Source organism: Delphinapterus leucas, chromosome 12 (assembly GCF_059928025.1).
Source record: "Delphinapterus leucas isolate spDelLeu-1000000601 "Yukka" chromosome 12, BTC_Dleu_Yukka2, whole genome shotgun sequence".
Classification (NCBI taxonomy): domain Eukaryota; kingdom Metazoa; phylum Chordata; class Mammalia; order Artiodactyla; family Monodontidae; genus Delphinapterus; species Delphinapterus leucas.
The window spans coordinates 63,529,070-63,546,846 of NC_143140.1; the positions used below are offsets into that span (position 1 = coordinate 63,529,070).

The following is a 17,777-nucleotide window of genomic DNA, read 5'->3' on the forward strand; positions in this document are numbered from 1 at the left end:
TTAAATTGTAAATTATTTGTATTGTTCTCTGCAGTGTAAGTTTAATTCATATTGTAAACCAGCCTTTTATGTTGAATTCATGCATTAAATGATTTATTTATCAAATATTTTTTGAATATTTTCTTGGGTCCAGCATTACATTAAGCAGATATTGGGGTGGCCAAAAAATTCGTTCAGGTTTTCCGTAAGAGCCCATGGAAAACCAAACGAACTTTTTGGCCAACCCAATATATTGTTAAACAAGTCTTCAATTTAGTTTAGAAGAATGGAGACAATATAAAAATATTATTATGAATGCCTAGAACTCTTAAGTCCCCAAATCCATCTGTCAGTTTCATGAGCATGATTTACAAGCCTGCTTCATTACTGACAAGGTAGACAAAATATATATCTCTAAAGAATAACATTTTCCTGGGCATGTTTGTTGTAGCCAAGCAAATATATAGCGTTCTGAAAGTGTTGTTTAAATCTCTTGTTTCAACATGCTTGGGACCAGTTAATGTTTACAGTTTTGTGAGTGAATAAATCTATATACTGAAACATTTTGTTCAATAAGTTGACCTTCTTGAGTTTTGAATAAATTTTGGAGCCTTAAGTTTAATCTTCTATGTGTGTCTACGTTTAATCTTTTTGTATTATCAACTCTTTATTGTTATTATTTTAACATTTTGAATAAAATAATTACCTTTTGGAATATTTTACTCTGACCAGTAACTTCTAGCCATAAGCCAATCTGGTAGCAATTGTGAGATTCAGTATCAACAAGAAAAAAATAACCAACCCTTGGCTGCCTTGACATGACTGAATCCACCAAATATATATATATATATACACACACACACACACACACACACACACACATATATATCTCACTTCCAGAGTGATTCAGGGCATATTATCTAGATATGATTTTAGATGATGTAGTATATTATTAAATTAACCAGTAGTACAAAAATAGATTAAATATTATTAAAGATACAAGGAGAGAAGTTAGAGAAGTGGGCAGACAAATCATAAGTTTCTTATATAAAACTGAAGAGCAATTTACTTTGTAAGCAAAAATCTCATGACACTAAAACAAGATGACGAAGAAATTACACTGTGTGCAAGTGTGGAGAAAAAAATAGCTTGTGATACCATAGTGATCTGAGAGCTCATTATACATCAGCAATGAAAAGCTCTAACTACCATGCAATTAAAACACTAGAGAGTATAAATAAGAGTGTATCATGTGTGGTGGCATATAAAAATTTAGAAGTGGGTGGAATTTTAGTAGAGTGATACTCTTGAAAAAGGAGACTGATTAGGAATATTTAATTAGAGAACAGTTACACAGACAACTTCTGTAATATCTTTCAAGCAAGAATGTCTCATTTTGGATATCATACTTATAGTAAGAATGATACGCCAAAGATGCATCAACATCCTGTCTGCTGATTGGAATGTTCTCTTTCACGGCCAATAGTATATATCCTGTACTCCATTAACGTCCCTCTGTCAACTTGACTGCCAAGCAAGATTGAGAACTGAGTAAGTTTCAATGCGGATAACTAGTAACCACCGCAAGTTATAGAGTCCTATTCATCTCTTCTCTGTGTCCTAAACTCATTGATTCTAGTGATGATAAAACGCTTTTTGGACAGCTACATGTAAAAGAATGAAATTAGAACACTCCCTAACACCACACACAAAAAAATAAACTCAAAATGGATTAAAGACCTAAATGTAAGGCAAGACACTATCAAACTCTTAGAGGAAAATATAGGCAGAACATTCTATGACATAAATCACAGCAAGATCTTTTTGACCCACCTCCTAGAGAAATGGAAATCAAAGCAAAAATAAACAAATGGGACCTAACGAAACTTAAAAGCTTTTGCACAGCAAAGGAAACCATAAACAAGACCAAAAGACAACCCTCAGAATGGGAGAAAATATTTGCAAATGAAGCAACTGACAAAGGATTAATCTCCAAAATTTACAAGCAGCTCATGCAGCTCAATATCAAAAAGACAAACAATCCAATCCAAAACTGGGCAGAAGACCTAAGTAGACATTTCTCCAAAGAAGATATACAGATGGCCAACAAACACATGAAAGAATGCTGAACATTGTTAATCATTAGAGAAATGCAAATCAAAACTACAGTGAGATATCATCTCATACTGGTCAGAATGGCCATCATCAAAAAATCTACAAACAGTAAATGCTGGAGAGGGTGTGGAGAAAAGGGAACCCTCTTGCACTGTTGGTGAGAATGTAAATTGATACAGCTACTATGGAGAACAGTATGGAGGTTCCTTAAGAAACTAAAAATAGAACTACCATATGACCCAGCAGTCCCACTACAGGGCATATACCCTGAGAAAACCATAATTCAAAAAGAGTCATGTACCAAAATGTTCACTGCAGCCCTATTTACAATGGCCAGGACATGGAAGCAACCTAAGTGTCCATTGACAGATGAATGGATAAAGAAGATGTGGCACATATATACAATGGAATAGTACTCAGCCATAAAAAGAAACGAAATTGAGTTATTTGTAGTGAGGTGGATGGACCTAGAGTCTGTCATACAGAGTGAAGTAAGTCAGAAAGAGAAAAACAAATACCGTATGCTAACATATATATATGGAATCTAAAAAAAAAAAAAAGGTCATGAAGAACCAGGGACAAGATGGGAATAAAGACACAGACCTACTAGAGAATGGACTTGAGGATACGGGGCGGGGGAAGGGTAAGCTGTGACAAAGTGAGAGAGTGGCATGGACGTATATACACTACCAAACGTAAAATAGATAGCTAGTGGGAAGCAGCCACATAGCACAGGGAGAGCAGCTCGATGCTTTGTGACCACCTAGAGGGGTGGGATAGGGAGGGTAGGAGGGAGGGAGATTCAAGAGGGAAGAGATATGGGGACATATGTATATGTATAACTGATTCACCTTGTTACAAAGCAGAAACTAACACACCATTGTAAAGCAATTATACTCCAATAAAGATGTTTAAAAAAAACCAAAACGCTTTTTGAAGATCTTTGAAATACTTGCGGTGGTATTTATTTGGTAGGAGATCTACAGAAAATTAGAACATTTAAAGTGACTGAAGTTATCCAAGAACATAAAGTTGGTGGTGATGAGTTATTATCTTAATGTCTACTAATAATTGGAGAAAAAAGACATGCTTCCAAATAATCATGAGAAAAGCTAGGAAAAAGCCCCCACAAGACCAAAGGACATATTTGAAAATGTTTTTAGCCTGCAATACTAAACTATTTTGGGTCACATTTTGACAGTAGTTTTTCAGAAATTTTCAAATTTCGAAAATCGTAAGTGGATTTTTTAGGAATGGCATGGTTGCTTTTTCCTCAGATCTCTAGGGCAGCTAATTGTAGAGCCTTCTTGCCTTTACCCACTGCAAAGGCTACCTCTGCCTTTAGGTTAGAATACAGAGGTTTTCCCTTTGAAAGCAGCTGACTCAGAATCAGATGCCTTCTCAGAGATCCATAGCTATAATTTCTGCATCTCCAAACTTAGGATTCAAGTCCTTGCCTAGGTATTTAAGGTGAAGATTATAGCCATATTTACCTTAGGACACCCTCTGGGCTTGCCCGCTGGCCAGACTTACTTTGAGTATCTTCGAAATTCTCTCCTTGCTGCCTGCTGTCACCCCCTAATTCCAGTCCTTCATTTATCGTTTCTAATACAATTTATGCAAAAATTCTATTATATAATTCTCTGGCACTAGTTTGAAGCTCTGTGAAGGTGGAAGGTTTGCCTGTGTTGTTCATTCTTGTATTAATTTGCTGCCTAGCTGAGTGTCTGGAGAGTTGGAGGAATTCAATGAATTTGTTACATGCAGTCGAAGAAAAACTGGGATTGGATTTGAAAAACACAAGTTCTGTATTTAAGAAATGGTCTATCGTTATTGATATTCTATTATTTCATCTATATAATCGAGCGAATAATGCCTATACCATCTATCTTATAGTTTTGTTGTGAGAGTCAAGCGATAAATGAAAATCTTTGTAAAATTCAGTGCTACTCTTTTATTATGATCAATGAATTGCATTACTCAAACAAATGTTAACAGTACGTACCATGCGACAAAGGAAAGTTCATGGTTCTTGGTTTTGTTTTTGTTTGTTTTAGTTCAAACTAGAACAAATATACTTACTCCAGAATTTTTAAAAAGAAGTTAGAACTGATGTGATGAAATCAATTCACCGAATCTCATTCACTTTTGATATTCATTAATATTATGAATATTAACTGAGCATCTATTTGATTTCAGTGACTCTAGTTGTCTCTGAGAATAAAAAGATTCATGAATTATGGTCTCTGCCCTCAAGGAACTTAGAGTTTAGTGGTCAAAGAATGTTGGTAAAAATGCAAAAGCAAAAGTGACAAAAACCTCATTATATATGAGAGTTTATATGTGCTTGGTAAATGAAAAGTATTATTAGCAACACTATGCTAAATGACTGTAAAATGCTGATTTTTTGCTTCAAGTATTTACAAGAGCAAACAGAATATTTGTGAGTTTTCTTGCATATTTATATGTGTGTTCAAACAGCTGCTGGAGAACAAAGTGTTTTGCTATAAACACTGTCAAATCTCACTTTGAAAAAAATTTGTCCATAAAACAAGTATTTCCATAGATATACTAAAGCTGCATAGAATTTGCTTTTAAAGCATAAACTAGAATTAGATGCTTGAGTCAGCTGTGAAGTATTTTTTCATACAACTCTCATTCTAATTCTTCAGCCTATGGATCAGGCTAAGACCTGGTACAATTTGAAAGGGATAATACAATATAAAGTTCCAGTGATGAGCATAACTTTAACATTGTATTTATTAGAACCATACATTTATATATTTATATCTTCCAAAATTTTTTTTTTGTAGAGGGGCTTTGGGATGAGGATGGACATAGACCAGGGTGTGGGGAAATACATCAATCAGTAAATCAAACTTCTGATTTATCAACCAAACCAATCTAATCCCAGAGAGAATTCAAAGTTGCTCACATAAAACACAAAAGACAGTTTTATTTTCTAAGATAGAAGATAAGAAACTACCCAGAGCTTAGGGACTTGGGTTTAAGAAGACAATTAACACAATAAACTTTAAGGAAATAATGGTTTTAGCCCTGGAGACTAACATTGTCTGTGTTTTCAAGTCACTAAAACAATGAAAGAGATGTATCAGTGGGGTTTTTTTGTGTGTGTTGGTTTTGTTTTGCTTTTCTCATGTTTTATTCTTTTATATTTTGACAAAAGGAAGTTTTCCACTTCTTCAGACTAGGCATACAATTATACCCTAAGTTCTAAGATTAATTTCTCCTTAAATATTTTTGAGCACCTTTGTGTGTCCAGCCCTCGCTAGGCCCTGAGAATACAGTGGAACAAAGTAAATAAAATAAACATGGTTTCTTCCTCATGGAGTTTCTGTTCCAGTATGGGAGATAGACCTTGGGTAAGTAATCATTAAATAAAATTACACATGGGCAAAGTATGGCATATTTAGGGATTAAAATGGGGGATTGTTTAGAAAGGGTTAGGAAAGATCTCAGAGGAATTAAGGTATAAGGAAAAAGATTTGTGAAAGATAGGAAGGTATAAAGAGTGGAGGAAAGTTAAGAGGCAGGGATTTCTAGGCAAAATCCTGAGGAAGGAAAAAACAGAGTCTTGTTCTAGAAACTAACTAAAGGTAGTATTCTTTGAATGTGATGAGAGAATATTATATAAAATAGGATAATAATTTTAAATTTTAACCTAGGTGCACTTATACTCCCTTGAAAGATGTTAAGAGTGACTTGATCAGATTTGCATCTTAAGAAAATCCATTTTGTTAAAAATGGATTGAAGAAAGGCAAAGGGTAGTCAGAAGTCCATTTAAGAAGCTATTGCAAAAATCCAGATGCTAAAAATGCCTGTGACTCGGCCTTGGCACTGGGGAGAAGCGTATGGATCTGAAATTAATTTTGGACTTAGAATAGTTTTTGGTGATGGAATGCATCAACAATGACTCCTAGCTTTCTGTATGAGACACTGGGTGGGTAAAATAAAATGTGTTGAGCTAGAAATAACTCAGGAGTAGCTAATTCAGGGCGGTTGTGTGGGGACGGTGGTGGTGCCTGAGCACTGGAAATCACAAGCTCTGCTTTGTGTAGATTAAGTTTGAGATGCTGGTGAGACATCTAAGTGGAGGTAGTATGGTATTTGGATAATTAAACCAGGAGCTTCAGAAAAAATATCTGGCCTGGAGATATAACTCCACATTGACTATGCAGATGGTATGTAAATGGTTTAGAAGTAGATGAGATTATTGCGGATTATTTGGAGATTATTTGGGGATTATTTGGAGATTATTTGGGGATGCGAATGAAATAAGAAAAGGATCTAGGATCAAGCCCTGAGGAAGTCTAATACTTACTGATAAAAACAAATGAAAAAGATCATAGTAAATTAATGTGACTTTTCTTTTTCCTTTTGTCTAGATCTTTTAAGCCAGAGGAAGCACAATGTAGAATAGCATTTTTGGTTTTGTTTTAAAAAATATCTGTTTCATCATTAGAAATAAGAAATTGTCTAGCAGTCCTTAAAGAGCAGGACCCATGGGGAACAGCGTCTTTCCTGCTGCCATTATATGCACCAAAGCTTACTTGAGTCCCTTCTGATAGTTTTGTTTGAGGGCCGTAAATATAAGCTCATGCTCTTTGCAGAGCAATTAATTTAGAGCTTTCTTATATTTTTGTACTTTGGATTGTCAACAGCAGACACAGACACAAAGTTTTTATTTTGTTTTCTATATTACAAACACCTCTGTTGTGGGGTAATTGCCAATTTAAGGCTCTAAATTTCGTTTTCAGTGACTTAAAATTGTTTCACATTTCCTCTCCTTTGCCTTTTTTACTTCTCATTTTGAGTTTGCAGACAGACCTGCCAAAGAGACATCTAGTTTATAGGCTTGGTTTTGGAAGCCAGGCAGGAGAGAAGAGAGCAGATACTGAACATATGCTCTGCTGATATGGATGAAGTAAGATTGGAGGAAGCTGGGAAACAGTCTATTTCTCCCTAACTGCCACCCCCTCAATGAATATTTTGGGTACCCTTATGTTAGAATATTCTAAGTAAGTGCCCCAGCTATAATAATTATTTTTTATCATATGATTTTGAAAACTTCTAGGATGATTCACGATTGTTCTACAAGTGGAACATTAAAAAAATTAAAATAAAAACAAAGCAGTTTGTAGATACTAATTTTAAATGGATAGTGGGTGAGATTTCCACGCAAATTGAAAGGAATGGAAATTTTGTGACCAGGGCAATGTCCACCAGGTCCTCAACAAATAATGGAAGTAGGAGTAGTGGGGATCTGTATTTTGGGGATATAAATTTGAAGTTTGAAAAAGAATCTATTCAATCTAGCCCTAGAGATGATATTTTGCTGAATTTTATTTATTTATCCATCTCAAGAAGTCTTTATTGATCAGATATAGTGTGGTCAAGTTCCATTTAATGAGCATACGGTAGTTAGAGAGTTGGTTTAAAATATATATATTTTGAGGAGTTTGAGGAACTTTGAGTACAAATGCCTTATTTTGAGTCACTGTCATAGGGATGTATTGTCATGTCCTTTCTGGTGTATCTGTTAGTGTTCTTACCAGAAATCCATATCATAATGACAGTTATTTTCTTATATATATCATTTTAGGTTATTGAAAATCCATGATGTAATCCTGTCTTAATAAGATTAATAATATACTTTGTCAGAAATTTAATAAAATCCTATAGCACTTGGTTGGGTCAAGTGGCTAAGATGGCATTTGAGTTTATTATGGCCCTTGTAATCCTTATTTTAGTCAGAATATCTCTACATAGAGTTGATATTCCATAAGGAAAACTTGCTTAAGACCCTTTGGAATATGTGTGTTTGCATCTGGTTTATTTTGTGTCTGATAATAATAAAAATACTTAAATGTTCATCTTTGTTTAGAATAAACAAGCTAAACAATTTTTAACATGTACTAAGTAGAAATTGTACTACTTTTTCTGATTAGAAAAGAAGAAAGGAGACCAAACCAACCCTTAAGCCTCCAAAAATATCCTTTTATTTTGGAAGCTGAAAAGAGGAGAACTGAGCAACAGTACAAGACATATTGGAAAGGCCTGTTAGGATGAGAATACATGCCCTCCTTTTGTTTTTCTTCTGAACAACTGGATTCAGCATTATTTTTTTCCAGCTTACAAACATGGTTGTGTCTGGATGGCTAGTAGTTCACATTGGACTGATTTTCTAGTTCTGTAAAACTCTTCACCTGCATCATGGATTAGGAGCATTAACTTACTTCCTGCAGTGCACAGCTGGAAATCATTCTCTTCGGCAACATGTTGTTTTGTCCCATTTTTGTTTTATACCAGTGTGTTCCTACACACCCACATAGCTCAGGATTTCAGACAAGTATCTCCTTTTCTTCCTTGACACGTCATAGAACATTTTAAATTGGCATGTTCTCTTTTGTCTTTCAATTGCTGAATTACTTGCAAACAGCTCTGTTTGCCTGCATGAGAATTTTTAAAAATGCTCCACAGACCTAGAGACTGAAATAGAAAGTCAGAGACATTCAAACAGACAGTTTCCTCTTATTCGTTTGAGAGGGGAGAGATGCTTGGCATAAGCGAGCAAGAGAAATATTGTGTATCAAGACTAGGATGACAGAAGGAGGCGGGGGGAGAAATGTGTATTGTATTACTGTAAAAAATATGTGATGATTTTTAAAAGTTATTTAAAAATTGAATATATTGGAGAGAATTCATTGACTGGATGACTTTCCCATAGCAAGTCTCCAAGTACTGTCTGTTATCAATTATGTTAACGATGGTTTTTGTGAGTTGGACTGTAGATGTTAACAAGAAACATTATTTGAGAAATTAAAATACATATACTGATATTTAACATGTCTATCAATATCTCTGAATGTTAATGAAAAAGTATTATAGTATGCTAGGCACAGGTAGTGAAGACAGCTACTCGACAATATTCATTTAGTTTAATATTTTAACTGATGAAAACAAGAAAATATATTTAGGAATTCTTTTTGCCAAACTACATTAGGAAGATTTTCTTTTAAGATATGAGTTATATCACTGTCATTTTAAAATGGTGGTTCACCAAACGTCACACAGTTAAATATAATTAAGATAAAGAGCACGATGGAAACAAACAAATAAAATAAGCTAGAAGGAAGCTTTCATCATGAAACATAATTAAAAAAATTTTTTTAACATCTTTATTGGAGTATAATTGCTTTGCAATGGTGTGTTAGTTTCTGCTGTATAACAAAGTGCATGAATTTATTCTCATTCAATAAATTTAAATTTGAGTGCTATTATAGGCTAGCTAGTATCATCCCCATACTCAATAATGTTATAGACTGGAGATCCACTGTAAAAGATATTAAAGTTTCAGTGTGATAAGGGTTATAATAAAATATAAACTAAGTACTATGTAGACACCAAGAAGGTAATAACCAATTCTGTGTTGCAAAGTCAAGGAAACATTTTTACAGAGATGTGGATATTTGAGCTGGGTCATGAAAGATGAGTAGATGACCATGTAAGCAAAAAAAGGAAAATGTTCTATGGACAAGATAATGTCATGACAAAGAATTTTCAAAGCACCTGATATATTTGTAAACAGTAAGATGTTAGTACTCTGGATGTGTAGGAAGGCATGAAAGAGGATGGAAACAGATGAGTTTAGAGAGGTAGATAGGGGCCTGATTATAAATGTTCAGATTACCAAGAAACTTGGCTGCTATGTTATAGGCAACAGACAACTCACAGAGGTTTTAAACAACAAAGTGATATGATCAGACTTAATTTTTAGGAAGGTAATTTCTCCAGCAGTTTGGAAGATGAATGGAAGTGGAGTCATGAAGGAAGACTAGTATGGGTGCTGTTGCATTAGATGTAAGATCAGATAGGATACGTTTACCTGAAAGGATAGATAGATAGATGGATAGATAGATAACATTAAGCTGCAGACAAAACAATTAATTGGAAGCAGAGATCTTAGAATTAAGATTAGAAGTAAGACATATTTGTCCTTAAAGTACCTTTTTTTTTTTTAACATTTTCTGGTTTCTGTAGAGTAACATTTTATTAATGCTGGTTTATGTTCACCTATTTAGTAAGAATGACAGATTTGGGGGATGAAGATTACTGTGGATCAGTTACCAATATTTTTGTAGATGGTCTTCATGAAGTCAGTCAACGGAGGTGAGCACTTAGAAAGGTTGGGTGACTTGGAATTTTTAAGAAGTTATGAGTGCCAACGAGAGGAACTGATTTGTAAGTAGCATTTAGAAGCCAGAAGGAGGCTATTTTTCCTTTCCCAGTGCTTCTAGGGATCCACTGGGGAAGTCTATGAAGTGTCATTGTCAGAGGAAATCAAAGCTTCAATTACAATAAGCAGGTTGAAGGAGTGCTTTCTTAAAAAGGAAAATTTGGTAATAAATTATAGGACTTGTAAAACTACGATGGAAGTTGGCCTGTGGGTGTGCATATAGAAGGGAAAAGGAGAACTAGATGACACAGAACTCAGGAATGATGTAGGAGGTGAGAAGGATTTTCATTTAGAGCAGGAAGAGGAGTGAGGCAGGGTGGATCTTTAATGATAAAATTAATTCTAATTTATTTGGGATTACAGTAATTGTATTTGAAAATCAGCTGTGCCATTTAGGTTCTGGGAGTTATTTTCCTCATTTGTAAAGCTCAAATTCGAAATAGTCTTGTTTTTCCTACTGGATAACAACCCTCTGGCTCTTCACCTAGAGGAACATTGCCTAAATCCTAAGGAACGAGTCTGAATTGTGCCACACAGTAAATCACTTACTGATATGTAAAATGCATTTCTCTGTGACTCACTTGTAGTTATTCAAAAGAAAAACATGTATTAAATATGATGCTGTGTCAAAGTTCTTCATTTTTATAAAATAAAAGCTGGAAGAGCTGGAAAGCTGTACAGGAAAATAAATTCACCTGCTGTTTGCTGGCCAGCAGGTGTCTTGGAAAGACATTCAGCTGTTTTGCTAATTCCGGGTTTTCTTTCTCTCCATTCTTCTGATTCTGAACAGGATTGAAAACAGTTTCCCTTTGTAGTATCTAACCAGTTTTTCCACATTTGATTTGACAAATGTCAAATTAAAATTCTATTGTTACTGGTATTGATAATTTATAAAAACCAAAGAATGACATGAATTATATATACATATATGTACATATATGTGTATGTGCATATATGTGTATGTATGGTTATACACACAGATATATACTTATATATATTATTTCTTTTTTTTCTTTTTTTTTTCTTTTTGGCTGCATTGGGTCTTCGTTGCTGCGTGCAGGATTTCTCTAGTTACGGCGAGTGGGGGGCTACTCTTCGTTGTGGTGCGTGGGCTTCTCATTGTGCTGGCTTTTCTTGTTGCAGAGCACGGGCTCTAGGCACGTGGGCTTCAGTAGTTGTGGCATGCAGGCTCAGTAGTTGTGGCTTGCGGGCTCAGTAGTTGTGGCTCGCAGGCTCTAGAGCGCAGGCTCAGTAGTTGTGGCGCACGGACTTAGCTCCTCCACAGCATGTGGAATCTTCCCGGACCAGGGGACGAACCCGTGTCCCTTGGATTGGCAGGTGGATTCTTAACCAGTGCGCCACCAGGGAAGTCCTCCAGTTTTTTTACTGATCTCATGTAATATTTTTTATTCTAGATATTGCATTTTTCAGTTCCAGAATGTATATTTCATATTTTTTGTAGTTTCTATTCTCTATTTTTTAATATAAGCATTTTTGTGTGTGTGTCTTTCATCATAGTTATGAAAGCTGCTTAAAATTATTTGTGTACTAATTCCAACATCTGGTTGATATCAGTGTTTGTCTCCATTCACTGCTTTTCTTCTAAGTACTGGTGGCATTTTATTGTTTCCTTGTAAGTCTATCTAATATTTTTTTGTAAAATTGCATTCTGCATGTTGTGAACAATCCATGGTAGAAAACTTAGGATTCTGATATGTTCTGAAGAATAGTTATCGATCTTATAGTTTTGTGTTATACTGGTTAACTTATCTGGACTGAAACACTCTTGTCTTTCCTATGGAATGCAGCAACTATGATCACTGTTTTGTTCTTTTAGTCCAATCGGGGGTACTTGGAGTCTGCCTAGGGCATATGCATATCTGTTATTGATGAGAGATTCGGGAAGAATTTATACACATATTTTGAGGTTCCCTGTCTGTGGCTTTCTTTTTTCCAGTATTTCTTCCTCACTTTACAGCAGCTGTGATCGTTCTTGGTTCTGTTTTCTGATTCTTCAAGACAGTAAAGTAAAAAAAAAAAAAAAAAAAAAGACAGTGAAATTGTGGGTTTCTACTTGAGTTTTAGCCACCTTGCATGGGCAGTCTGAGACACATCCATTATCTTCCTTCTAAGAATACACATCCTCCTGGTTTAACTGTTTTGAGTTGTTCTTCAATGTCTTCAAGTATTTGAGATTTTTAAAAATATATTTTATTTAGAATTCATAGCTGTTATCTGTGAGTGATTTAATTTACTAGGAGCTACTTCACAATTACTGAAAGTAGAACCTCCATGTGCAGGTTTTATAGATGCTTCTGCCATTCAAAACCAAAATGTGGAGTTTTAAGGCAGATCATCAAAATCATGCAAAATTGTATGAATAGAGCACAGTATTTGAGTAAGCAAATATAGTCTAAAAACATTCAAATAAAAACAGTGACAATTTGGTGAATTTTTAAATGTTTGCCATATTGTAGCAAAATTTCTATTTTTCCCATGATGTAAATTTTTCTAGACTATTTACTAAATGTATATATTATAGAAAAGAATTTATTATATTATTCTCTATATAGTATACATATTCTAATCTCCAATAAAATATATAGTATACGGAGAATAAATATTATTTGTTTTTTGTTTAGACTTTGTTCTTTAAGCCACAAATCCAACTAAATTTACTTAGTCTAGATACTATTCAGAAAAAAAAATGTCAGACATAATTGTATTGGTAACGATGACTGGCTTTTATGTCATTAACATTACATGACCTCAAATTAAGAATTTAATTAAGAGGTTGTAAGTCAGTACTCTATAAAGGTTCACCATCTATTTGTAGTTCATTTACACTTGCAATGTTTATATAATCTTAACCAAGTAACCCATATTGAATATAGCAATAAATATTGCTCTGCTGCTTTTGAATGGAAATAAATAGGTACAGTCTAATAGATTTAACTTATAATGAAAATTGGCTGCAATCTATAATACAACCTGCTGAAAATTCAGTAGTAGCTCAGATATTGAATGACTCTTCAAATTGGTCATTAGAAACTACTTGGGGAACTTCCCTGACCAATACACTTTACAACAAAATTGCTAATAAAATTTCAAAAGGCACCTGTTCCCTGATCACAAAGCAAGGCAATTAAATTATGAAAAGGTTAATTTTGAGCACATGATCAATAAATGTAACAGAAACAAATCAATGGAAAGAACTGGAAGAAAATAAATGTAAATTATATTAACATCTTTAGTTTATGACTGGAAAACTCTATGAAACAACAAAGGGGTGGTGACTGGGTAAGTTATTTCTTTTATTAAGTATGTAAATTGATAAGCTCTGCCAAGGACCAGGTTTTTCTTCATGCCCTGATGAGAATTAGCCTTCTGAGTTAAAGAGCTGAGTTCAGATCTTAGTTATTGATCTTGGTAATTCATAACTTTGTGCATATTGTTTGTCTTCTCTGAGCTGCATTTTCTTCACTTGTAAAATGGGACTAATAAAATCTACATAATGGGGTTACTGGTGATTAAATCATATTAATGAATATGAAATAGCTTCTTAATGTTACTTCTATACCCATAATTCTTTTATAACCATGTCATTTTGCTCACATTTTATTCATTTAATGCTGTGAGTAATTTGGGATGTAATCCAATTCTATATTTTGGAACATACGACATAGAGGAAAATAATTTTCACCAGCCATCTTCCCATCTCGGCTCCCTCCCATGATTCCTCAGATCTGAGAAAGTCCAGGCCTACCCAGCTCCAATTAGGTCTCACAGGGCTGTACCAAAGCAGGGCATGGGGAGTCTCACCCATACCTACAAAACAGAACCCAAAGTCAGGGTCAAGGTCAAGACTAGGCAGAGGTGAGGGAGACAAAGATCACAGAGTAAAACTGACAATGTCCTGGGGCAGTTTTAGAGATATTGGCTCCTGCCCGAGAAGGCTTTTGTGTAAGTAAAGTGGCTTTTGTTTGAAGAAGCTAGAAGGGGCTTAACTATCTAACTTCATCCTGCTGGCCAGCAAGGTGTTTTGACCTCTTAAGAACAGGATTCTCAGCATATTTCCTCCTTCCTACTACCTACTTTTTTAATACTATAAATTATAATTTTAAAGACCTAGAAGAAAATCCCACTAAAATTACTGACAATGACAAACAGGTAATGGTTTGGGTTGATATACATGTGAACCATTGTGTATACTCTGTGTATAATCTGTAGGTAGCTATACTATATCTATATCTACATCCATATCTGCATCTATATATGATCACATAATCTAACAGGTTAGAACAGTTACAAATTCAGTCCTCTTGTCAGTCACTCAGCATCCATATAAGCTTTCAGAATAAAGTCCATACTCATATAATATTCCCTCTGCCTGGTATGTTTGTTTTTTTCTTCTTCATTTTCTATATCAAAAACATTTCTATTTCTCCTCCAAGATTCAGATCAGGATCACTTCCCACAATAAGCCCATCTTAATAGTATTTTCATTCCCAAACCCCCAAACCTTTTATGGTGTCTGGCATAGTATGTGCTCAACATGTTTTTTTTTTTTTTTATCATCTTTATTGGAGTATAATTGCTTTACAATGGTGTGTTAGTTTCTGCTTTGTAACAAGATGAATCAGTTATACATATACATATATCCCCATATCTCTTCCCTCTTGTGTCTCCCTCCCTCCTGCCCGCCCTCTCCCACCCCTCTAGGTGGTCACAAAGCACCCAACTGATCTCCCTGTGCTATGCGGCTGCTTCCCACTAGCCATCTGTTTTACATTTGGTAGTGTATATGTGTTCATGCCACTCTCTCACTTTGTCCCAGCTTACCCTTCCCCCTCCCCATATCCTCAAGTCCATTCTCTAGTAGGTCTGCGTCTTTATTCCCATCCTGCCCCTAGGTTCTTAGTGACCCTTTTTTTTTCTTAGATTCCATATATATGTGTTAGCATGCAGTATTTGTTTTTCTCTTTCTGACTTACTTCACTCTGTATGACAGACTCTAGGTCCATCCACCTCACTACAAATAACTCAATTTCGTTTCTTTTTATAGCTGAGTAATATTCCATTGTATATATGTGCCACATCTTCTTTATCCATTCATCTGTCGATGGACACTTAGGTTGCTTCCATGTCCTGGCTATTGTAAATAGAGCTGCAATGAACATTGTGGTACATGACTCTTTTTGAATTATGGTTTTCTCAGGGTACATGCCCAGTAGTGGGATTGCTGGGTCATATGGTAGTTCTATTTTTAAGGAACCTCCATACTGTTCTCCATAGTGGCTGTATCAATTTACATTCCCACCAACAGTGCAAGAGTGTTCCCTTTTCTCCACACCCTCTCCAGCATTTATTGTTTCTAGATTTTTTGATGATGGCCATTCTGACCGGTGTGAGATGATATCTCATTGTAGTTTTGATTTGCATTTCTCTAATGATTAATGATGTTGAGCATCCTTTCATGTGTTTGTTGGCAATCTGTACATCTTCTTTGGAGAAATGTCTATTTAGGTCTTCTGCCCATTTTTGGATTGGGTTGCCTCAACATGTATTTTATGAAATAATAATTGTATAGCTAAATGCAGAATAATGATGAATGACAGAAGAGAAACCTTATTTATTTAATAATAAATCATTTACCAACCTAGAGAATACAGTGTCTAAAGGTAGAGAGGTAATGTTCTGGGGATGATTGAATTATTTTAAAATTTGTAACCTGACAAATTTCACAAAATGGCTGAAATGCAGAATGGAGGTTTCAGTAAGACTTGTGTCAATAACATGAAGATAACAGAAGGCTTTTTTAAAAGTATGTTTTAGAGACAGGATTTTCTAATTATGTATTAGAGGTTAAAAATTAAGAAGATAGTTTTAGAATTCATATTTAAGACCCAGATAGAAAAAAAAATTTTCGCTTGATAACACATGCTACTTACGTAGTGTACTTACTTAAGTCAGATATTTAATTATAACTGATTATTCCATTTTCATTTAATTTAATGCTCTGGAAAACATCCTATCTTAATTTCATTTTAAAATGCAGCAAAATCATCCCACACACCTTCATTTGTTCATCTTTTTTAGGTTTATTCCCTGCTGTCCTGAATCTTGCTTCCAGTGCTCTCATCACCACAAATGCAACATGTGGAGAAAAAGGACCTGAAATGTATTGCAAATTGGTAGAGCACGTCCCTGGGCAGCCCGTGAGGAACCCTCAGTGTCGGATCTGCCATCAAAACAGCAGCAACCCACACCGTACGTATTTTAGGTTGAATTTGTGTGGCACTGGGTAGGAGCTGTAATTGAGGATGTTGAGGTCAAAGTGCATTGAAGTCAAAGGGTTTGTGGTCCCCCAAATTTCTAGAACTTTACTTCTACTGTGAACCTTACAGCCCCTCTCTGTCACTTAACAAACGTTATTGGAATTCCTTATGTGTAGTGGGTGTGGTGCTTGAGGAGAGTTTTCTAGCTGAAGACTTGTGGCAGTCCTTAAGTTTATCACTTGCAGAAGGTTATCTGAAGATGTGGTTATTAATTCATGTTTTAGTCATTCAGTGGTCACTTATATGCCAGGTACTTTGCTGGGGATCCAACAGGAATAAGATGTGGACTCTGGCTCAGTTGAAGAAGTGGCAGAAAGCAGATTATTGCTGTGTAATGTGGTAGGTACCAAGGAAAGAATGAGCATAGGGGCTTTAGGGAGAAAGGGGAGGGTTACAAATTTAGTCCTGGTGTAGCTGAAGGCTTGCCAGGAGTGACATCTAAACTGAGACCCAAGGACAAATATGAGCTGAGCAGGCAAAGGGAAGACAGAGGGAAGAGAAGGAATGCCAGGAAGAGGTTTCAGAGTAAGGCAGAAAACAGTACTTGCTCAGGGAACTAACAGGTAGTTAGGAACGGCTGCAACTGAAGGTGTCAGAGGGCGGAGGGTAGGGATGAGTCTGGTACAGGGCTGGAATCAGACTATACGGTTCTTAAACACCACAAGAAGAGCGTTTCAAGGAGAGGTGTCATACAAAGCCCTCTTGGGTGGCCTCTAGGAACCACACTGATATCTCAGACTCATTCATGTGTTTATTCAGCAAGCATTTGAACACCAGCTACTAGAAATGCATTCTACTGGAGCAGAGTGTTGAATCATACATAGTCCTTGACTTAAAGGACTTGGAGGGGGGAATAGGGGAAACAAAACTAAATTGAGTGCTAAGGGAACATCTAGAGATTCCTGGGAGAAAGTGACCATGTACTGAGAAAATAAGGGTTAGTAAGATGAAAAGGGGAAAAGTATTATATATATAAAAAAATACATAAATCTTGAAGGCATGAAATAGCATGATCTATTCAGAGAACTGTAAGTAATTAGGTTTAATGAGTAAAGAATTTATATGGAGAAGGGGAGAATGGTGTGAG

General features: G+C 35.4%; 1 protein-coding gene across 1 annotated transcript in view; it reads left to right on the plus strand.

Annotated features, from left to right (window-relative positions):
- LAMA2 (laminin subunit alpha 2) overlaps window positions 1–17,777 on the plus strand; it is a 610,905-nt gene that overhangs the window by 142,549 nt on the left and 450,579 nt on the right. The window contains exon 2 of the mRNA XM_089921992.1: window positions 16,452–16,622. Within this exon, the coding sequence (XP_089778118.1) occupies window positions 16,452–16,622 (171 nt within the window). The remainder of the gene's footprint in view (window positions 1–16,451; window positions 16,623–17,777) is intronic.